We start from the raw sequence: 22,421 nt of genomic DNA on the forward strand, positions 1-22,421 counted from the left end.
CTTTAACTTGCATGTACACAACCACTCTTGGCACTGTACCCTCATAGCTCTTCCCACACATAAGAAATTCCGGAGCCCTGTACCAAAATAGGTCTTTTATTCAAAACCTATGATTAGTCTTTTGACCACTTTTGTTGACCTCTCACATTTCACTTTGGGCAGCAGTCCAGAACCACCCCAGAAGGGGCTCAAAGACCCAGGTATCCAGGTTTATGAGGGAAGTCGAATTCCTCTTGCCCTTTTGCCTTGACCATCTGGACCCCGAGGGTCAGGTGAAGTTCCCAATAATAGCACCAGATGCTTCCTGTCCAACGTCTGGCCTCCTTGAGATGACTAGAGGCCGAGCTGCCAAACTTCAAAGGGGCAGAAGGCCAAGGTAGGCAGTGTGTGGCAAAGGGTCTCAGGAGTCTATCCCGCTGCAGGAGGGTCCAGTGGACCCTGAGGGTCCCGAGTCAGAGAGCAGAGATGAGTGAGCGCAGGGAACTCTGGCTGGAGGCGCTCAATGGCCGGTAACTCGCGGTTAGACTCTCAACCTGGGGGTCCCCGGGAGGACAGGGCAGGGCGACCCCTCGAGGCCGGCGGTACCAAACGGCCCAGCTTCTTGCGGGGTCCCGGGAAGGCCCCAACGCTGGGGGCCCTTTACCCGGAGCCAGCAGGCAGCTCCTAGAGAGGGAACAGACGTCAGCCGAACCCCCAACCAACCTCACCTCCAGCACCTTGCTTCGCTTGTGATCCCATGCGTCCCTCGAACGCGTGATCCTCGTCCCTCGAACCCAGGAGTTCCTTCCAGCCCTGTTCCCGTCGTGGGCCCTAGCTTCCCACCAGGGCCCCCCACGCCCCGGGGCACCGGGGTGGGGCGTCAGGCTCCCGGCAAGGTCCGCCCTCAGGTCCTGTCCCAGAGCGCGCACCGTCCGCGCAGCAGGCGCAGCAGGGACAGCAGCAGCAGCAGCAGCACTGAGACGGCCGTCACCGTCAAGAAGACCTGGGCTGCGGGCACACGAGTGCGGTGAGGACAGGGCTGGAAGGGTCTGTTCCCCAAACTCTCTCCCGCCTCCCACGCCCGTCTCACCCCCAATCGCGGCCTCTGGAGTTCCAGGCCGGGGGCTGCAGCTCACGTTGGCCCCGTCGGGGGGCCCTGCAGGGGTCTGGGCCGAGCCCTTGGGGGGCGCAGGGTCGTCGGCGTCCTGCAGCCCTGCGGAGAGGGGTGTGAGGCAGGCTGGCGGGGGAGCGCGCTGAGGGGGGACGCGGCGGGGCCTCACCGCGGTAGGTGAGTGCGAAGCCCTGCGCATGGCCGCGAGCGTCGCTGCGGAAGGTGAGCAGCAGTGCGACGGAGCGCAGGCGCAACGGCCCCGGCGGCGGCGGGCGGGCGCCGTCGAAGGCGCGGAGCAGGCTGCCCGAGGCGGCGTCGCGCAGCTCCAGCTGGTCGCGCTGGTCCGCCAGCTCGAAGAGGCGGAAGGTGAGCTCCAGCGCGGCGCCCGGGGGGCCCAGCGCCCAGCTACAGTTCCGGTCCGGCCCGTACTCGTCCGGGAAGTCCGGGGAGTAGATGACACCTTGAGGTGCAGTCCAGTTCCCCTGGCAGGAGCCCACGGACACTGTGGGCGGGGCCGGCGGTCAGAACCCGGAGACCGGCGGGCTCCTCCTTCTACATAGAGCCCCGCCCCTTCCCAGCTAGGCCCCGCCCCAGACAGACCAGCCTCATCTTCGGACCCCGCCTCCACCCCAGGTTCAGCCCAACTCCCTCCTCCGACCCCGTCCAACCCTTTCCATAGGCCCCGCTGTCAAACTATTAATTCCCTCCTCAAGTCTCGCCCTCAAACAATTTCTTTCTCAGGTCCCGTCCTCAGACCCAGACCCCTGGCCCCAGGTTCAGCCCAGTCCCGTTTTCGGGCCCAGTCCTCAACCCAATCCCTTTATTAAGCCCCGCCCCCAACCTACCGCCTTCCCTTCCCAGATCCCGCCCCCTGTCACGGCATCGCTGAGTCTCACTCAGACTCTTCCCCTCACCCGGGCCCCTCATCCCTGCCCACTCCTCGCCTTCGTAGATGCCCAGGCGCCCATCACCGCCGCACAGCTGGCCCGGGTGGCCAAAGCAGATCTGGTCACAGTCGGTGGCCGGAGCCGGGCGTCCCCGGGCCAGGTCGCTTTCAGAGCCACAGAAACAGGCGTAGCCAGCCTCCACGCCCGCCAACTGGGAGCACAGACTGGGTGACCACCGAGACAGGGGCTGGGGTGGGGGTGGGGTAGTGGGAGCCAGGGGTTGGGGTCGAAAGTGGGAATCGGGCTGGGGGTTCAGAAATTAGTGTCAAGGTTTGGCCTCAGAGTTCGAAGTTGATTTGGTCCTGAGGTCAAGGTCAGGGGTCACCACCGGTCTGGGCAGGTGGGCAATACCTGGTGGCCCTTCATGCGGCAGAAGCGAAGGCACACCTGGACAGTGAGCTTTGTTGAGGTGCCGCTGGGGCCGCTGAGGGCCGGGGGTGCCCCGGAGTCCACGAAGCAGCCCAGGTACCCAGGCACTGAGGGGGCAGCAGAGTCAGGCTCAGTGAGGCGCCTCCAAAAGCGAACTCTGCCCAGGCAGCCCGGCTTCCACCCTTGTCCATCCCGGCCCACTCACTATGACACGTGGGGATATCGCAGTAGCGCCAGTAGATGCCCTCCTCTGTCTCGGCCACGTAGCACCATGGCTGCACATCACCATCTGGGTTACTGTTGGTACAGGAGAAATAGTTGGGATCCTCCTGTCCCAAGAATGGCAAATTCCAGCCCTGACCCACGGCTTATTCTCAAAATGGCCACCGTGTGTGTTCGAGCAAATTCTGGTTTGCCCACCAGAATGGATGTCGACTTCCGAGTGTACGCTGGGAAGTCATTAAAGGGCCCTGGGGGCTGATTTTAGGTCTTCAGCTGTTGATAGGCTATGAAGACTTTGAGGCCATTTGTAGTATTAGTCCTCCACCCAGCCATGGGCCTCAGCCAAGTCCCTTGACTTGGAATCCTGCTTTAAAGCAGAAGTGATGAGCCCTAAGCTTTGCGGTTCAGCAGGGAAGTGTCCTCCCGCGCAGCTCGGTCCCTGCCGCTTCAGACCGAAACTGTGGCTCTGAACCCCCAATCCCTCCGTCACCACCAGTAGATGTGTCTCAAAAGAAGATGTGAGCCAAGGGCCCGGCCCCTCACTCCAGGGTTTGCCCTCTGACTACGCCACGCCCTTATGGGCGCCTTGAGTGCCCAGGCCTGACCTGAGGCTCTGCAGAAGTTATGCGCCTACGGCCCGACCCAGGTCAGAAAAGGTTCTACCCCACGCTTAAGCCCCGCCCCCAGGCCCTCGAGATGGCCCCTGTGCCGGCACAGCAGAGACCTCCGCTCCGCCCATGCCAAGGCCCAGCTCCGGGCCAACGCCTGTAATAGTGCACCCAGCTCCGCCCCAGCGAAGGCCCCGCCCCTCACCGGCAGAAGTTGTGCGCGCCCAGCCCCCAGCGGCCGTGGGGGTCGCTGGCGCTGCTGTAGCTGTGCTGCTGTGTCTGGTCCCAGTAGAGGCACGGGCGGCCAGCCCCGCGCGGGCCCGTGCGGTTCTGGTGGCCGCGGTAGTCTGCGCCATTCACCTGGAAGCACTCGGACAGGCCTGCACGGCGACGGCGGGGCCTGGGAGGTCCTGACCCTTGCCGGGCATCCTCACCCCACACTCCGATGCCAACTCCCACCCAGCTCCCCAGCCAGCGCCCCCGGCGCCCACGGGGCCCTCGGGCTGCTCAGCTGCTGCCACCACCTGCTCTGCCCCCTCGCCAGTGGGACTCGGGTTCTAGGCGCGGAGGCCGAGGAGGGAATGGTGACCTCGGCCCAGTCGCCGGGCCGCGACTCACCTGGGTTATGCAGGCTCCCAGCTGAGGTCCCGCGTGGCAGCAGCAGCCGGAGCAAGAGAAGGAGGAGGAGGCCCTGCGGGGCCCGTGTCCCCATCGCCCCCAAGCAAGAAGAGGTCGCCCTGGCCCTCACAAGGCCCTTGTCGCCCCTGGGGTTGCTCCGGGGTCTCCCAGGAGGCCTGGGGGGCGTTGTCCTCTGACAGTCTGTCCTCGTCCCCGCTCTGCGAGGCGCTCTCTATCTGGGGCGGGGGGTGGCGGTAATATCTCCCAGGGGTATTTGCCTCCTAGGGTTTCTGGCCCTGAAGGCGTCTCTCTGCCCCGGCCCCTACTGGGAGTCTCCCCGGGGGGACGATCTCTGGCCAGGGATGTTCTCCGTCTCTGCCTCTCCGGGCTCGGGGTCCTGCCTCGGCTTCCACACCCGCCCCCTCCCTCTGCCTCTTGCTCTCTGAGTCTCCCTCGCCCAGGTCTCCGACGCGCTGTCTCCTGCCCCCCTGGCGTCCCTCCCCACGGGTCCCCCCCCCCCCCACCGAGGCAGGGAAGCCCCGCCCGAGACTGGAGCGGAGGCAGCAGGTCCAGACGCCTCCCACGCCCGCCCCCCATCTCCGGGACCCTCTGTGTCCCGGAGCGCGCCTCCCCTCCCTTCCTCCTCTCAGGGTCGGTGAAGGTTCCTGCGGGAGCGTGTGGAGGAGGCTCGGCCAGGCTGGTAGACAGAACGACCCTAATGGGGGAGACACAGGACCCTCTCCTGAGGCCACACGTCCCCGGGGCACCCGGAGTCCCCAGCTCACAGACACCCTTGAATGAAGTGCAGGCACGCTCTCCCACTCAGTCACCCATTCATTGTGAGACGCTCACACGCACACCCTCTTTCGGATCTTCACGCCTCTCCCTTCCCAGGTCCCGACGCCTCTGGCCTGAGGAAGCGCCACTCCCTGCCCCCGCACCCGCCCCACGGGCTGGAATGGTGGCTGCTCAGTCTGGGACAGGCAGGGGCAGCTGGTGTCTGGGGAGGAAGGCAGCTGCGCCCCTGGTCCCAGCCTGTTCCCTCCTCTCCTCCTCCTCTCCCTAGGACCCCCAGCCCAGGCTCGCCGGAGCCCTCGCAGCGCGGTGGAATTCCCCTAGCGGTGCCCCCCCCACCTGGCGGGGAAGGGGGAGGGGGAGCAGGCCCAGGCAGGCGTGGGGGGAAATTCCCCGCCCCCTCCCCCTGGGCCCGACTCCTCCGAGTCCTCTGATCTCCCAGCAGCGCCCGCCGGCTGCCCCCAGGGCTTGGGGAGAGGCCAGCGCAGGTGCGTGGGAGGGCGGGGGCGGGGACCGGGAAGGAGATGGGTGGTGGCCTGGGGCCCAGAGCGGCCCGCCCGGCCCCGATATCTTGCCTCCCAGTCCGGCCTGCCCACCCCTCACCAGTCCCCCACCAGGCTGTCCAGCCTGCAAGGACCTGTCTCCGCTCTGTCAGTACCCGCCGTACTCCTCCCCCGCCCCAGATCGGGGGCGCAGAGAAGATTCTAGGAAAGCCACAGTGCTGGTGGTGGTGACTGGACCCGCGAAGACCTCGCTTCGAATGAGCCTGTGCCTCATACACAGGCTGGGGGGAGGTGTGTGTGTGTGGGGGGGGCGTTATCCCAACGCAGTTTGCTGGCTGAGGCTGGAGGCCAGTGCCCAGGTTGCCTCCTGGGGGCACCCTCTCAGCTGCCACGCTGGCCCGGGATCACCTCCCAGTTTCCTGGCCCTGCTGAGCAATGGACTGGGAGTCTCACCAGCGCAGGCTAGCCCAGCGCAGGGAACCCATCTAAGGAGGGAGTAGTAAAACCCATGGACCTGGCCCCCTTCTCCCTTCTGCTTGTGAGCTTGGGGGCTGCTGTGGCTCCGTGGCATTGTCCTAGGCTCTGGCCCAGGGACAGCATCCTGGTGCAGCAGGCCTGGGTGATGGGGGTGCATGGGGAGCCTTGCTCCCAAGAGTCACCTGAGAAAAGGGCGGGGTGGAGGACAAAGACGACCAGGACCCCTCGTGCAGAAGGAAGGTCAGTGGTGGAGTGGAGGAAGAACTGACCCCCTTTCTGGCAGGAGGGTTGATTAAAAAGGGCTGTCCATCTGGTCCACTGTACTTTGGGCCCCCACTGCCAGGCTGATCTCCTGCAAAAGGGGTATTGGATGAAAAGAAGGGGGTGCTCAGTTCCAGGACTCAGGCACCAAGATGAGAGGCAGTATCCCCACTGCAAGCTCCAGTCCCAGGTGGCTCACAGAACCTTGAACTAAGGAAGGCCTGGGCTCTCGCCCCCACCACTTCCAGGGAGTTCAGAAAGGCTGCCTGCCGAGGGACCCATGGTCTCAGGCAGGACCTCCCCCTGGTCTCCCCGCAGCAATGGTACCACTGTCGTGGGAGGGCTGGGTCCCTACTGCCTGGCCCCTACCTGCCCCCTGCCTGTTTACTGACCCTGGCTCCTCCAGCTCCTGCACAAACAGCTGAACTTCATTCCCCTGCTTCCCTTGCATTAGGTATAGCCACAGGAGTGAGCTCTGGCTATGAGGCATGGGCAGGAGTGATGCCTCTCACTCCTCAATTCTCAAAGCAAGGGCCCAGATCAACAGCATTGACATCACCAGGGAGCTTGTTAGAAATGCAGATTCTCATACCCCACTCCATGCCTCCTTCATCAGAGCCTGCATTAACAAGATCCCCAGGTGTTAAAGTTTGAAAAGCACTGATGTAGACCCCAGCCAGGTCTGGTCTACAATAGCCTCAGTTTCTATCTCCTTCATTCACCAACTAGATGGAGGGGATACCTAGGGCCTAGGGGAGGGTGGAAGGAGCCAGATTCCCTAGCGACCTTGTAGAAGGAGCCCACCAACTAGAAGTATCAGCGTGGGATTCTGCATGAGTGGAGAAATAAATATCTATGTGTTAAGCCACTGAGATCAGGGGCTTGCTTGTTACAGCAGCTGGCACAACTTACCTGGACTAATACATTCCCCCCACCCTCATACAGTTCTTGTCTCCAAGGCTGGTTCCTCTGAGAGCTGGGAGGGAGAATGTTCCATGCCTCTCATTTAGCTTCTGGTGCCTTGTTGGCCGTCACTGGCATTCCCTGGCTCCTAGAAGCCACTAATCACCCCAGTCTCTGCCTTTACCTCCGCATGGCATTCTCCCTGTGTGAATGTCTGTGTCTGAATTTCCCCTTTTTATACGGACACCAGTCATGTTGGATTAGGGGCCCAACCTACTGCAGTAGGATCCTGTCTAAACTAATCACATCTGCAACGACCTATTTCCAAATAAGGTCACATTCTGAGGTACTAGGGGTTAGGATTTCAACATGTGAATTCTGGGGGGACACAATTCAACTCATAACATGTTACTTATTTCTTGTCACTTTTCCATCCTTGCTGCTAGTTCTCTAGTCCGAGCCACCACCATCTCCTACTTGGACTAATAGCTCTCTCAACTGAGGTCCAACTCCCCATGGTTACCCTGAACAGCCCTTCCAGCAGCCAGAGCCTTTTTTTAATGGGAGAAGGCTGAGGGGCTGTTCTAGTGCCCTCGGAGCCCTCAGGGGAACAGTAGGGTGGACAGCCAGGAGAGGCTGGGCTCTGCAGAGCTGTGATGAGGATGCAGCCTGAGGCTGGCAGCCGCCCTGCCCTTTGTCTCCAGAGACTCCCTTGGGTACCTCTGGCTTCTGGTCCTTGAACCAGGTAATCATACCTGATATGGACACCTGGGAGAGAACACCTGGGGCAGGTGTTGTATGCTGGGGTTGCATTTTAGAAAAGCCCTTGGCTATCATGGGGACAGATTGCAGAGGGGACACTGGATGCTGCAGTGGTCACAAAGGTGAAGGGTTGGGGCTCTAGGTGACTCAGGGGCCTAGGGATGGGGATGTTTATTTTTCTTTCTTTTTTTTTTTTTTTGCGGTTCGCGGGCCTCTCACTGTTGTGGCCTCTCCCATTGCGGAGCAGGCTCCGGACGCGCAGGCTCAGCGGCCATGGCTCACGGGCCTAGCCGCTCCGCGGCATGTGGGATCTTCCCAGACCGGGGCACGAACCCGTGTCCCCTGCATCGGCAGGTGGACTCTCAACCACTGCGCCACCAGGGAAGCCCAGGGATGTTTATTAATACAAGGATTGACTAACAGTCTTCTTTACCATATGTGTGCCTTACTAGTGCTATGGACTGAATGTTTGTGTCCCCCCCAAATTTACATGTTGAAACCCTAATCCCAATGTGATAACATGAAGAGGTGGGACCTTTGGGAGGTGTTCCAGTCAGGGTGGAACCCTCATGATGTGTTAGTGCCTTATACGAAGAGGCCAGAAAGTTAGCTAGGCCTACCCCCCTTCCGCTCCCCATGTGAGGACACAGTAAGAAGGTGGCCAACTGTAAACCAGGAAGAGAGCTCTCACCAAAACTCAACCATGCCCGCACCCTGACCTCACAATTCCAGCCTCCAGAACTGTGAGAAATAAATGTCTGTTGTTTAAGATCCCCCCTCTGGGGCCTATGGTATATTATGGCAAGCTGAGTGGACTAAGACACCTGGATTCCCCAAATTCTCCCAGCACCAGAGGAAGGAACCCCATCAGCCTTAACACATAGGGAAAGAAACCGCAGAGGTAGTGACTTCTAATGGGTCTGAGGTTTCTTTTCGGGGTGATGAAATGTTCTGGAATTAGATAGAGGTGACAGAGGCCCTACTCTGAATGTACTAACAGTCACTGAATCGTACACTTGAGTCGGTGAACTCTATGGTGTGTGGACTGTATCTCAATAAAGCTGTTACTAAAGAAAGAAAGAACTAGGCAGGGTGGCACTTGTGGCACTGATAGCTGACGGGACCTAGGGACAGGCAGGGCGGTGTTAAGGACGGCTCTGGGTTTCTACTTATGTGGTGGAGCTGTCAGAGGAGGGGGATGATGAGGACACTCCCCTTCTCCACCTTTGCTGCTGGTGACCGTGGGATATCCAGGGTCAAGGTCCTGGGGGCAGCTGGACACACAGGTTTGGTTGCAGAAGGGAGGGCAGAGCTGGGGCTGCAGATTGACAAACCGTGAACCCTGAAAATGGCTGTTCAGAAAAGGGCTGAGGTCCAGTCCCCAGAACACCAACCACCTTGCTTATCGGTTGGGTGGGAACCAAGGAGCCCTCAAAGGAGATGCAGAGAACCTGGGAGCCGCCTTCAGGTCTGCAGGGCTTAAGGAGGGGCAGTCAGTGCAGGCGGTGAACTCTGAGATGCACCCGCTGAATTTAGTGACAAGGAAGTCCTTGGTGCTACCCAGCAGGAGCCATCTCGACAGAGGACATGGGGACAGGAGGCTGGGCTGGGTGGGCAGGGGGAGCTGGGCCAGGAGAAGCATTTCAGTGACGCTCACCTCACAACCCCAGGGACGAGACTGAGGGCTGGGGACCCTAGAGCCAGCCGCTGGCCCATTTTTAAAATTTGAGTAACTTTTTGGCAGTCTCGCTGCTCCTTATGAACTTTTTATTTCAGATTTCATAATTGAGATGTTGTTGTGCCATCACCCAAAGAGACACAGAGATATATTAGTGGCTCCACGTGGTGCAGACATAATGAAACAGGGTTTATTGGGGGAACTAGCAGCAGAGTGGAAATAGGGAAGGAGGAGGGCAGGACCACGCCCAGCTGTCGCTGTCCACCAGGGGCCAGCTTCCAAGAGGGACTTGCCTCTGTGCACTTTGCTCTGTGACAGGGATAGGGCAGGGGACATCTTGCTGGCTCTGGAACCGTGGAGGAAGTGGCTGTATGATGGGGAGCCTCTGGGGCTTGGTGGTGGGTGGTGAGTGGCCATGGGGCTACCCAAGGCGGCAGCAGTATCCAAATTCATGTCCATTGGGGAGTCCTCGGTCCGAGCAACATGGACCATCCACCTGCCCTCTAAGGTCAAAGCAGGTGCAGAGATGAGAATGAGTGGCTGGGCCCTGGTCAATGTGAGCATGGGGGCAGAGGGACAAGCCTGAGTCCTTCCTCTGACTCTGGGCCTGGAGCCCAGCCAAGGTGACAGTCATGGGACTCGAGATTTGGAGTCGCCTACCCTGCGCCCCGTGGAAGCCCTACTGTGGAGGGTGGGAAACCAGTGACCCTGCAGGCGTTTGGGTGACATTGGCTGCTGGGACTCGGTGCTTCTCTCCGGGCACTTCAGGCCTGTGTGAGGTTCCTCTTTGTGTGGGACTGAGCAGAGACCCAGCTGGTGCTGGCACAGACTTGACTGTCCTTTTAAGTTCAGGTGCCGTTCTATAAGTGTGGTCACCTCCCGTGGATGTGCACATCTGTGGGTCTGGGATTGGGGTGCATCTGTTCCCACAGGGCTGTCTTTGGCCTTGGCCATGGGCAGTTCACTCTCTCGGGGCAGCGTGCTCCATGGCCAAGAGCACTGCCCGAAACATAGCCCCTGTGTTGCGTGTCCACTGCAGGCGGCCAGCAGCATGATGGGTCTCTTGGCAGGTTCCTGCCTCCTACCTGGGAGGTGGGCTGTCACGTTGCTGGACCATCTCCATGACTGCTGGCCAGGCTGGTGGGTGAGGGCCCCATGGAGCCGGTAGTCGGGTCAAGAGATGGGACAGTTACCTGCCTGGGAAGGTAGCCAGAGTCTTGGGGGTCAAGGTTGCCCTGGCTTGGGGGTGCCAGTTCCACTTCAAGCTTGCCACAGCTTATGAAAACAAGTCAGGGAGGACTTGGGATGAATCAGCAGAGGATCAAGGCCTCTCTTTCAGCTCGACGGGGGCTGGGGAATGGCCAGCAGAAGCTGCACTGTCCCCCTGTGCGCTGGGAGCAGACCCCTCAGCAACCTTTCCGAGGACTCCCACCACTAGGACTAGGTGGGTCCTAGTCCAGCGGGCACCTGGGCCAGGTGACCAGACTCTGCCCCAGGTGTGGAGGCTTCCCTCTGCCCAGCCAAACTCCATCACTTCCTACCACGTGGCACTGAGACATGTGGAGTGTATGCCTTTCTGGTGGCCATCTGTTGCTGCAAAGGGCATGTGGACGCACAGCAGCTCTACACAGTAAGATATAAAATCAGGTTTATTGCAGGAAATGTATAGACAGAAGGACAGTGGGGGGTGTCTGAGCTGTCACTGTCCCATGGCTGGACGGCAGGCTGCATGGCCAGCTTGGTGGGAGGAAGCCTGCACCGTGTGCTCCCCCTGCAATTCAAGGAGCCCGCTGGGGAGGATGCGGCCCTGTTAGCAAGCAGCAGCCTCTGGAGTTCGTGGGGAACATGGGCTCACTGCTCCCTGCAGGCTGTCTCCCTGCCGTGCCATCAGACAGGAGAAGGGGTTGCACCTGCTGTCATCGGGGTCTGCCTCTCCTCCTGCATCAGGCGAACGTGGGCGACCCCGGTGGAGTTTGCCCAGTGCTGGCTTCCTGCAGCCGTCAGGCTGGCTTCCAGGGCCTGAACAACACCTGCCCTGGGGACTGTGGACACTGGGTTTAATTTAAGTTGGAAAACAGCAAAGGGAACTCTAACAGAGGGTGTAGCAAGGCCTCTGGTTTCGGCCTGCTCTGTTAATGGGACAGCCACACCCCGGCAGCAGATGGCCAAGGAGCATGAAGGCCCACCTGGCACCTGCCCGGAAAACATCTGGGGCGGCTGGAACCGCAGGGGCAGCTCAGCCTGAGGAAGCAGGAACTTCCCCAAACGTGCCCCACCTTCGTCTTGAAGTGGCCTCCACGATGATTTTCCACGTTGTGGAGCTGAAGCAGGACCACACCCAACAGGAAAGCCCTTGGCAAAGCTGTGGGCTCTGAAAACAGATGGGTATTTGCACCAGGGCAGGGGCAGGTGTCTTTGTGAACGATGCTTCCTTCCTCAGAGCTTTTGGTGGCCGTGGCCCTCCCCACGTCACTCCACGTCACACACAGCTGCGGGCCACCAGCTCCTGGGGCTCTTCTTTGTCGGCAGGGAGACACCATCGAAGTGTTCCTCCTGGGAGGCCTCTTGAGGAAATGTGAAGGCCGTGGATGCTTTGGAAGAGTGAAAGAGGTTTTGTCGAGCAAAATCTAACGTGGTGGGAAATGCCGGGGTTCTGTGTGGACCTGGAGCATCCTTGACGCAGGTGACACGTGAGGTTCCTCTGCTGAGTCCGGGAGGAGGCTGGCCTCATTGGGACTCGCTGTCCAGATGTGTATCTTCCACCTTCCTGATGACAAAGAAACACACATTCATGATATCCATGAAATCCAAACGTGGTGGAAAGAGATAATCAAGAAAGTTAAGGATTCCTGTAATCCCTTTCCCCTAGAGATCACCATCAACCAGATCATTTTTATACACACTCATATACATGCATCACAGCAGTTCCTTTAAAACGTGAGATTGGGAATTCCCTGGTGGTCCAGTGGTTAGGACTCTGAGCTTTCACTGCCAAGGGTGCAGGTTCAACCCCTGGTGGAGGAACTAAGATCCTACAGGCCATGAGGTATGGCCAAAATGAATAAATAAATAAATAACTTCACACCCTTTAGCTACACCCCCAAACATTCCTCACCCTAGGCAACCACTAATTTAATTTCTTTTTTTTTTTGATTTTTTTCTTTTTTTTTTTAACATCTTTATTGGGGTATAATTGCTTTACAATGGTGTGTTAGTTTCTGCTTTATAACAAAGTGAATCAGTTATACATATACATATGTTCCCATATCTCTTCCCTCTTGCGTCTCCCTCCCTCCCACCCTCCCTACCCCACCCCTCCAGGCGGTCACAAAGCACCGAGCTGATCTCCCTGTGCTATGCGGCTGCTTCCCACTAGTTATCTGCCTTACGTTTGGTAGTGTATATATGTCCATGCCTCTCTCTCGCTTTGTCACAGCTTACCCTTCCCCCTCCCCATATCCTCAAGTCCATTCTCTAGTAGGTCTGTGTCTTTATTCCTGTCTTACCCCTAGGTTCTTCATGACATTTTTTTTTCTTAAATTCCATATATATGTGTTAGCATACGGTATTTGTCTTTCTCTTTCTGACTTACTTCACTCTGTATGACAGACTCTAGGTCTATCCACCTCATTACAAATAGCTCAATTTCGTTTCTTTTTATGGCTGAGTAATATTCCATTGTATATATGTGCCACATCTTCTTTATCCATTCATCCGATGATGGACACTTAGGTTGTTTCCATCTCTGGGCTATTGTAAATAGAGCTGCAATGAACATTTTGGTACATGACTCTTTTTGAATTATGGTTTTCTCAGGGTATATGCCCAGTAGTGGGATTGCTGGGTCATATGGTAGTTCTATTTGTAGTTTTTTAAGGAACCTCCATACTGTTCTCCATAGTGGCTGTACCAATTCACATTCTCACCAGCAGTGCAAGAGTGTTCCCTTTTCTCCACACCCTCTCCAGCATTTATTGTTTCTAGATTTTTTGATGATGGCCATTCTGACTGGTGTGAGATGATATCTCATTGTAGTTTTGATTTGCATTTCTCTAATGATTAATGATGTTGAGCATTCTTTCATGTGTTTGTTGGCAGTCTGTATATCTTCTTTTAAAAAATGTCTATTTAGGTCTTCTGCCCATTTTTGGATTGGGTTGTTTGTTTTTTTGTTATTGAGCTGCATGAGCTGCTTATAAAGTTTGGAGATTAATCCTTTGTCAGTTGCTTGATTTGCAAATATTTTCTCCCATTCTGAGGGCTGTCTTTTGGTCTTGTTTATGGTTTCCTCCGAGCTTTCACTGCCAAGGGCACAGGTTCAATCCCTGGTGGAGGAATTAAGATCCTACAGGCCATGCGGTGTGGCCAAAATAAATAAATAAATAAATAAATAAATAAATAAATAAATAACTTCATAACCTTTAGCTACACCCCCCAACATTCCTCACCCTAGGCAACCACTAATTTAGTTTCTTTTTTTCAAAAAATATTTATTTATTTATTTATTTATGTTTTGCTGCGTCAGGTCTTAGTTGAGTCACGTGGGATCTTTCGTTGCGGAGTGTGGGCTCTTTCGTTGCGGAGTGTGGGCTCTTCGTTGCAGTGCATGGGCTTCTCTCTAGTTGTGGCACGCAGACTCCAGAGTGCATGGGCTCTGCAGTTGCAGAGCGCGGGCTTAGTTGTGCCTCCACATGCGGGATCTTAGTTCCCTGACAAGGGATCAATCCTGCGTCCCCTGCATTAGAAGGAGGATTCTTAACCACTGGACCACCAGGGAAGTCCCTAATCTACTTTTTAACTCCATAGATTTGCCTATTCTGGACATTTCATAGAAATGGAATCATACAAGTTGTGGTCTTTTGTGTTTGGCTTCTTTCACTTATCATCATGTTTTTGAGGTTCATCCGTGTTGTAGTGTGTGTCAGTTCTTCATTCCTTTTTATGGCCAAGTAATATTTCATTGTATGAATGAACCATGTTTTATTTATTCATTCAACCATTAATGGATATTTTGGGTTTTCACTTTTTGGCTATTATGTTTAATGTTGATATGAACATTGATGTACAGTTTTTTATGGACACATGTTTTCAATTCTCTTGGGTGTACAACTAGAAGTGGAATTACTGGGTGAACAAATACTCTATGTTTAACTTTTCTTTTTTTTTTTGGCTGCATCACGCAGCATGCAGTTTTTCCGACCAGGGATTGAACCCTCACCTCCTGCACTGGAAGTGCGGAGTCCCAACCACTGGACCGCCATGGAAATCCCTGTTTAACATTTTGAGGAACTGCCAGACTGTTTTCCAAAGTAGCTGTGCCATTTTACATTCCCACCAAGAGTGTATGAAGGTTCCAATTTCTCCACATCCTTGTACACACTTGTTATTGTCTGTCTTTTTGATTTAGCCATCTTAGTGGGTGTGAAGTGCTAGCTCACTGTAGTTTTTTTTTTTTTTTTTGGCTGCATTGGGTCTTCATTGTTGTACATGGGCTTTCTCTAGTTGCAGTGAGCAGGGGCTACTCTTCGTTGCGGTGCGTGGGCTTCTCATTGCGGTGGCTTCTCTTGTTGCGGAGCATGGGCTTTAGGTGCGTGGGCTTCAGTAGTTGTGGTGCATGGGCTTAGCTGCTCCGAGGCATGTGGGATCCTCCCAGACCAGGGCTCGAATCCGTGTCCCCTGCATTGGCAGGCGGATTCTTAACCACTGCGCCACCAGGGAAGCCCCTCATTGTAGTTTTGATTTGCATTTCCTAAGGCTAATGACGTTGAACATCTTTAATTGTGCTTATTGGCCATTAGTATATCTTGAACTTCATAAAAAAAATAAAATCTTTGAAATAAAAACTGTCTATTCACATCCTTTGTCCACGTGTTAATTGGATTATTTGTCTTTTTATTGTTGTGGTTTGCAAGATCTTAGTTCCCCGACCCGGGATTGAACCAGGCCCTGGCAGTGAAAACTCTGAGTCCTAACTGCTGGACTCCCAGGGAATTCCCTAAGAATTCTTTATATATTCTGGATACAAGTCCTTTAACAGATATGATTTGCAAATGTTTTCTCTCATTCTGTGGATTGTCTTTTCCAACTTTCTTGATGGTATTATTTGAAGCACTAAAGTTTGTTTTTTTTTAAATTTTTTAATTTTTGGCTGCATTGGGTCCTCGTTGTTGCGCGCGGGCTTTCTCTAGTTGTGGCAAATGGGGGCTTCTCTTCACTGTGGTGCACAGGCTTGTCCTTGCAGTGGCTTTTCTTCCTGCAGAGCATGGGCTCTAGGAGCATGGGCTTCAGTAGTTGTGGCTGCTTTTTTTGTACAAAAAGGTAAAAGTGAGCAATTGTTATCACTTAGGGATAGTATCAGGGTCAAGTCCTGGAAACATCCTTGACCTTGACCCTGGAAGCTAAGGGTCAGCCTTGCAAGCAGGTTGTTCTAAGGACAGAAGTTGCAGGCCTGCTGTGTTAAATCTGTTCTGTACACAAGCTGTATGATATTGATTTACAGCTGGGAAAGCAATCTTGCATTCCTGGCATAAGTCCCATTTGGTCATGGTGTATGATCCTTTTTTATGTTGCTGGATTCAGTTTGCTGGCATTTTGTTGAGAATTTTTACTTCTATGTTCCTAAGAGACATTGCTCTATAGTTTTATTTCTTTTAATTAATTAATTAATTAATATATTTTGGCTCTGCCACATCTCAGTTGAGGCACGTGGGCTCTTCATTGTGGCATGCATGCAGGATCTAGTTCCCCAACCAGGGATCGAACCTAGGGCCCCTGCACTAGGAGCATGGGGTCTTACCCACTGGACTACCAGGGAAGTCCCTAGTTTTCTTTTCTTGTGATGTCTTTGCTTGGTTTTGATAACAGGGTATTGCTGGCCTTACAGGATGAGTTGGGAAGTGTTCCCTCTTCTTCTATTTTTGGGAAGAGTATCTGTCTTCTTTAAATATATGGTAGAACTTGGAACTTCCCTGTTGGTCCAGTGGTTAAGACTCCATGCCTCCAATGCAGGGGGCCCGGGTTCGATCCCTGGTCAGGGAACTAGATCCCACAGGCCGCGTGGCCAAAAAAAAAAAGAATATCTATCTATCTATCTATCTATCTATATCTATATAGTATATAAGTATGTAAATAATATATTATATCTATAAATATATATATTATATATATATATATAACATATATATATGGTAGAACTCATCAATTAAGTCATCTAGGCCTAAGCGGGAATCTTAGTTCCCTGACCAGGGATCAAACTTGTGTACCCTGCAGCAGAAGCACAGAGTCTTTAACTTGTGGGGAGTTTTAAAATGACTAATTCAATCTCTGTACTTGGTTTAAGTCTACTCAGATTTTCTATTTCTTCATGAATCAGGTTTGGTAGGTTTCTAGGAATTTTTTCATTTCATCTAAGTTATCTAATTTGTTGGCATGCCATTGTTCACAGTATTTCCTTATAATTGGTTTTTCTGGTCTAGCTAAAGGTTTGTCAATTTTGTTGATCCTTTCAAAGAAACAACTTTTGGTTTTGTTAGTTTTCTCTATTTTCTTTTTTTTAACATTAAAAATATATTATTTATTTATTTATTTATTTATTTATTTATTGTATTCTTGCCTGCGTTGGGTCTTAGTTGCGGCACACAGGATCTTTGTTGTAGCACATGGGACCTTTTGTTGCTGTGCATGGGCTCTCCATTGCAGCGCACAGGCATCTCTCTAGTTGTGGTGCATGGGCTCCAGAGTGCATGGGCTCTGTAGTTTGCAGCATGTGGGCTGACTAGTTGAGGCGCGTGGGTTCAGTAGTTGTGGCATGCGGGCTTAGTTGCCCCGTGGCATGTGGGATCTTAGTTCCCCGACCAGGTATTGAACCCGTGTCCCCTGCATTAGAAGGCGGATTCTTTACCACGGGACCACCAGGGAAGTCCCTACTTTTCTATTCTCTACTCCATTAATTTCTATTCTAATAGCTATTATTTCCTTCCTTCTGCTTGCTTTAGGTTTACATTGTTTTTCTTTTCCTAGCATTCTTTTTCTAACATGTAAGTTTGAGTTATTGACTTGAGATCTTTATTTTTTTATTATTTTTAAAAATTAATTTATTTTATTTATTTATTTTTGACTGTGTTGGGTCTTCGTTGCTGTGTGCAGGCTTTCTCTAGTTGCGGCGAGTGGGGGCTACTCTTCCTTGCGGTGCACGGGCTTCTCATTGCAGTGGCTTCTCTTGTTGCAGAGCACGGGCTCTAGGTGCACGGTCTTCAGTAGTTGTGGCTCGCAGGCTCTAGAGCGCAGGCTCAATAGTTGTGGTGCACAGACTTAGTTGCTCTGCGGCTTGTGGGATCTTCCTGGACTAGGGCTCAAACCCGTGTCCCCTGCTTTGGCAGGCAGATTCATAACCACTGTGCCACCAGGGAAGCCCAAGATCTTTATTTTTAATTTTTATTAAAAAAAATTTTTTTTGGCTGTGCTATGCAGCATGTGGGATCTTAGTTCCCCGACCAGGATTGGACCTGTGCCCCCTGCAATGGAAGTGCAGAGTCTTAACCACTGGACCACCAGGGAAGCCCCTCAAAGTATTTTCTAATCTCCCTTGTAACTTCTTTGAGTCACTGGTAATACTTATAAGTAGGCTGTTTAACTTTCATGTATTTGTGAGTTTCCCAAATTTTTTCGTCATTGACTTCTAATTTCTTTCCACTGTGGTCAGACAAAATACTTTGCATGATTTCAATCCTTTTAAATTTGTGGTGTCTGGGGACTTCCCTGGTGGTCCAGCGGTTAAGACTCTGCGCTCCCAATGCAGGAGGCCTGGGTTTGGTACACGGTCAGGGAACTAGATCCTGCATGCTGCAACAAAGATCCCCCATGCTGCAACTAAAGACCCAGTGCAGCCAAATAAATAAATAGATAATTTTAAATAAATAAAAAAATTTGTGGGGTCTGGTTTTATGGCCTAGATATGATCCATCCTGGGGACTGTCCCACATGTGCTTGAGAAGGACGCGAATTCTGCTTTAGGTGGTGGCCTCCTTCTTGCTCTGCATTCTCCCTTGGATCTCTTGGATCACTTGTTTTGGGGGGAGATAGCTGTCATTTTTGAGGGCACTCAAACAGCCCTAAGGAAATGTCTACATGGTGAGGAATTGAGGCCTCCAGCCCACAGCCATGTGAGTGAACAGGCCATTTGGAAGCACTTCCTCCAGCCCCACTCAAGCTTTCAGATGGGTGTACCCCCACTGACATCTTTCCTTCAACCCCAGAACCACCCCACCCAACCACTCCTGAAATCTCGACCCACAGACACTGTGACAGACAGTAAATATTTATTGTTCTTAGTCACTAAGTTTTGTGTAATTTGTGATTATGGTAATACAGTTACCCATAGCTCTGTTGGCTTTCAGGAGCACAAGTCTCGAAGCACAGTTGAACTTCAGGCAGAAGTTTTGTCTTTTCTGAGTAAAAAACATTGAAAACATGGATTAATAATTCTTTTCTTGTTGAAGCTGCCAGAGGCAAAGGCACACCTCCTGGAACGATGACTTCAAGGCCTTGAGGATGAAAACCAGGTGGAATGACTCTGATTGGGGGAGTCATTAGGGGAATTCTGGTTTTCTGATGCCAAAACTACCTATGCCCGGTAAAATAAACTGCTGGAGATCCTGAGTCAGTCTTCACCTTGTCACCAAAAAGACTGGGAGGCAACAATCTCAAAGATGGCACGCCCTTCACCCCAACAAAGGCAAACCACAGCGCCTCCTCCTTGGTTAAGCTGAACAGTGGCTTTCTCATGGAAAAAAAATTTTTTTTAAACAGAAATCAAGTTTCTTTTGTTTGTTTGATACAACTTGGATTCATTCCCGTATTTTATAAGATGTGCCCTTTAATATTTCCATGAATTAATATGAGACACATAATGCTTTCTAAAGACTGGTTTTACTAGAAAAATGGTACAGATGAACCGGTTTGCAGGGCACAAATAGAGACACAGATGTAGAGAACGTATGGACACCAAGGGGGAAAAGTGGCGGGGGGTGTGTGGTGGTGGGATGAATTGGGAGATTGGGATTGACATATACACACTAATATGTATAAAATAGATAACTAATAAGAACCTGCTGTATAAAAAATAAAATAAAATTCAAAAATTAAAAAAAAAGACTGGTTTTACATTCTGTTTATCTAAAGGGAACCCATTTTCAGTTTGATACAGTTAATTATTTGCAAAACTACGTGTGTGTGTGCACGCACGGGAGCACTCATGTTTGCGTGTGCACACACATTAGTATATTCTTCTAGGGTGGTCTATATTTTTTCATCAGATTTTCAAAAGATACTACCACCCATAAAAAGTTAGGACCTCTTAGTATAAAAGAGAGGAAAAAAATGGCAGTTACAAGGGGAGTTGGTTTTAAGGATGGGACCAATTTAGGTGTGTTTCTAGGCTCAGGAGAAGGAGCCAGTAGAGAGGAAGGTTAGAAGACTGGAAAGGCAGGAAGACCAGGGAACAAAGGTCCCCAGACAGTGCCTGTCGCCTGAGGTGTCTGAACCTCGGGCTGGCAGAGACCAAGATACCCACAGCTCTCTCGCCCCCACTCCTGTCTGTACCTGGGTCTTCCTGCTGGGCTGTGCTGGGGAGCCGCTCCCGCTGCCTCAGGGCCTCCAGGCCCGCCAGGTCAGGCAGGTGGCAGTGGCTGCGCATGACGGTCACCCGCTGGCCCTGGGTGATGGCCCGGCTGCGGCAGCCCAAGCGGGCCTGGTCCCGGCACATCCAGTATACCTTCTCCCCGGCCGCCTTCTCCTTCCTGTAGAGGAAGGACTCGTACACCAGGAACCTGCCCCCGAGAGAGGTCCTCAGGAACTCCAGGGGCTGGAGGGTTTCTGGAAGGAACATGACGTGTGAGTGGGGTGCCTGGGCCGGGCCTTGGAAGCAGGGGACAGAGCCTGGGTGCCAGGGATGGAGACTGCTTCCTTTGTCCCACCAGCCAGCTCCAGCCAGGAAACTGCAGACCCCCCAACCCCCGCAGGTCCCTCTTTTGTCCCTGCCCTCCACCCCAGCCTGTGCTGCAGGGCCCTGGGGACTGAAGCTCAAGCCACCACGGCCCTGATGCCCTGGAGTGCAGACTGGCTGTCTGTCTGATGGCTGTAGTGCTATCGGGGAGGCTGGCCCTGCAGCCGCCCAAACACTGAGCTTTCCTGCGGGCCTCTCCTGACCCTGCTCGGCCTTCATGCTGGCTGGCAAGCAAGCACCCCAGGGCAGGGGCTGGGCTGAAATGGAATACTCTGGAAGGGCCATGGTTGGTCTGGACAGTGCACTAGGGGCCTCCCGGCTCCCTGTTCACCCTCCCCTTGGCCAGCTGGCAACCAATCAAATTCTCCCTTTTGAGACTTTTAAGAATCTGAACTGAAAGCTCCTGACATGTTGGGGTTGGGGTGGCTGAAGGCACTGGCAGGGGTGGGGAGGGAGAGGGGAGACAGAGGGTCCCCCAGGTCCAGGAGCCCCACAAATGGGTGCCGAGCATTTCCTGCAGCTGCCAGTAATGCCACTGCAGCCCCTGGCCCCGTTTTCTCCAGTGGTCTGAGTGGGTTTCTCCCACTGACAGCGCATCCCAGATGAGGACCAGTGCCATTAGTGTGGAGTCCAGATGTGGCCCCTGCCCTAAGGGAGCCCACAGACCAGGAGGACAGACACCACTGGACATGGGCCACAGGAGGAATGTCCCAGCAGCCAGCCTCCAGCCTGTGTTCTGAGCTGTCCCCAGGGGCTGCTGGGCCAGCAGGGAGACCGGGGCCCGGCCCGTGCCACGCCCCTCTCACCCACACCTGAGCCTTCCCTCTGGGCTGGGCTGGGGAGCTGCTCCCGCTGCCTCAGGGCCTCCAGGCCCCCCAGGTCGGGCGGATGGCAGTGTCTGCGCATCACCATGACCCGCTGGCCCTGGGTGATGGCTCGGCTGCGGCAGCGCATGCGGGCCTGGTCCCGGCACGTCCAGTACACCTTCTCCCCGGCCGCCTTCTCCCGCCTGTAGAGGAAGGACTCGTACACCAGGAAGCTGCCCCCCAGAGGGGTCCTCAGGAACTCAGGGCCTCCTGGGGAGAAATGGGAGAGGGGGTCGGGGGAGGAAGAGCCTGGAGCCAGGCCTGGAGCCGAGGAATGAGGGGGGCCGTGACCCCGTTCTCAGAGCCTAGAGCAGCATGGCTCCTGGCATGAGACCCACGGACCCCACCCCACGCTGCATCTACCTCCTCACAGCCCAGGACACAGGCCCCCCATCCCCCAGACTCAGCCTAGCCTGAGCTCCCAGGGCTCCTTTCCCAAGCCTGGGAGAGAAGGGAGGCGGGAGACTGGTGAGGTGGAGATCGCTGAAGGCAGAGTCCGTCTCCTCCACCTCGCGGCGCCTGCAGGAAGGCGGTGTCTTATCTGAGGTGCCAGCAATGGGATGGCACAAGGGCCTCTCACCCCTGCTAAATTGGAGGAATTAGTGGACAGGCCCTACGGGGGATAAGCAACCAGGAGCGAAATGGGAGTTGCGTGCAGCCCTTTGTGCGTGGTGAGCAGTGGGGCTGTAGAAGGGTCCACTCACCCAGGGAGCCAGGCTGGGTGGGCTTTGACCTGAGGGCAGGAGGGGAGGCAGGGAGCAGCCTGGGCCACTGTCCTGACGTGTTGAGAGGGGGGACCTGGAAGGTGGCCACGCCCTTCTGCTCTGAGGACTCCCTTCCCGCTGCCCAGGCACCAGGACCACACAGGAGGGGTGGAGGGGGATTCGGGGGTCCGTCAGCACAGCAGCAGGGATGGCAGCCATAGTGGGGGGTTGGTGAGAATGCCCTGGAGAAGGGGGGGCCAGGGTGGGGGGTGAGTGGCCGAAGGGGAGGTATATGATGTGGGGCATGTTTCTGCTCCCCCAGCACCCAATGAAAATGTTCACTGAGGGATGAAAAAGGCACAGGGCGTGAGGCCAGAAATTCAGAGAGGAGAGGAGATGGCAGAGATGCTGACCCAGGTTAGACGCTGGGCAAAGGGGGTCACCTGGTCACAGACCTGGCAAAGCAAGAGCTCGCCCAGCCTCAGGGGGTGACTCTCAGAACAAGCAGAGTCCAGTGGCCAAACCTAGGGAGGCCCGAGGTCCCTCCGAAGTAGGGGTCTAGGGCAGGCCCCAAACAGGGGGACTGACAAGGACTGTCTGCGTGAAGAGCAATAAG

At 54.3% G+C, this 22,421-nt stretch overlaps 2 protein-coding genes across 11 annotated transcripts in view; both read right to left on the reverse strand.

Annotated features, from left to right (window-relative positions):
- Positions 1-113: 113 nt before the first annotated feature.
- On the reverse strand, positions 114-4,331 carry KREMEN2 (kringle containing transmembrane protein 2). The gene is made up of 9 exons (XM_067705130.1): positions 3,855-4,331; positions 3,442-3,616; positions 2,612-2,703; positions 2,389-2,513; positions 2,035-2,188; positions 1,260-1,592; positions 1,070-1,192; positions 909-987; positions 114-663 (listed from the first exon to the last, which is right to left on the reverse strand). The coding sequence occupies exons 1-9, from the start codon at positions 3,946-3,948 to the stop codon at positions 453-455; spliced, it is 1,386 nt and encodes a 461-aa protein (XP_067561231.1). The 5' UTR covers positions 3,949-4,331; the 3' UTR covers positions 114-452.
- A 6,533-nt stretch (positions 4,332-10,864) lies between these two features.
- Positions 10,865-22,421, reverse strand: part of FLYWCH1 (FLYWCH-type zinc finger 1) — a 29,821-nt gene continuing 18,264 nt past the window's right edge. For 6 of the 10 annotated variants that reach the window (XM_067706896.1, XM_067706894.1, XM_067706895.1 and 3 more), the window contains 3 exons: positions 21,042-21,311; positions 19,833-20,105; positions 10,865-12,000 (listed from right to left, as the gene is read on the reverse strand). In XM_067706896.1, the coding sequence (XP_067562997.1) occupies positions 11,861-12,000; positions 19,833-20,105; positions 21,042-21,311 (683 nt within the window). In that variant the 3' untranslated portion in view covers positions 10,865-11,860. Of the gene's footprint in view, positions 12,001-18,606; positions 18,680-19,832; positions 20,106-21,041; positions 21,312-22,421 lie in introns of all 10 variants that reach the window. The other 4 variants (XM_067706900.1, XM_067706899.1, XM_067706898.1 and 1 more) reach the window with 3 other exon arrangements.

This window comes from Pseudorca crassidens, chromosome 15, assembly GCF_039906515.1.
Source record: "Pseudorca crassidens isolate mPseCra1 chromosome 15, mPseCra1.hap1, whole genome shotgun sequence".
Lineage (NCBI taxonomy): Eukaryota > Metazoa > Chordata > Mammalia > Artiodactyla > Delphinidae > Pseudorca > Pseudorca crassidens.

What these genes read in the sequence shown, in the direction of transcription:
- KREMEN2 (XM_067705130.1), bottom strand. Translation starts at nt 3,948, where the DNA reads ATGGGGACACGGGCCCCGCAGGGCCTCCTCCTCCTTCTCTTGCTCCGG. An exon ending in TGGGAGCCTGCATAACCCAG is followed by an intron (nt 3,617 to 3,854) that starts GTGAGTCGCGGC and finishes GTCGCCGTGCAG; the next exon opens with GCCTGTCCGAGTGCTTCCAG. An exon ending in CTTCGCACTCACCTACCGCG is followed by an intron (nt 1,193 to 1,259) that starts GTGAGGCCCCGC and finishes CCCTCTCCGCAG; the next exon opens with GGCTGCAGGACGCCGACGAC.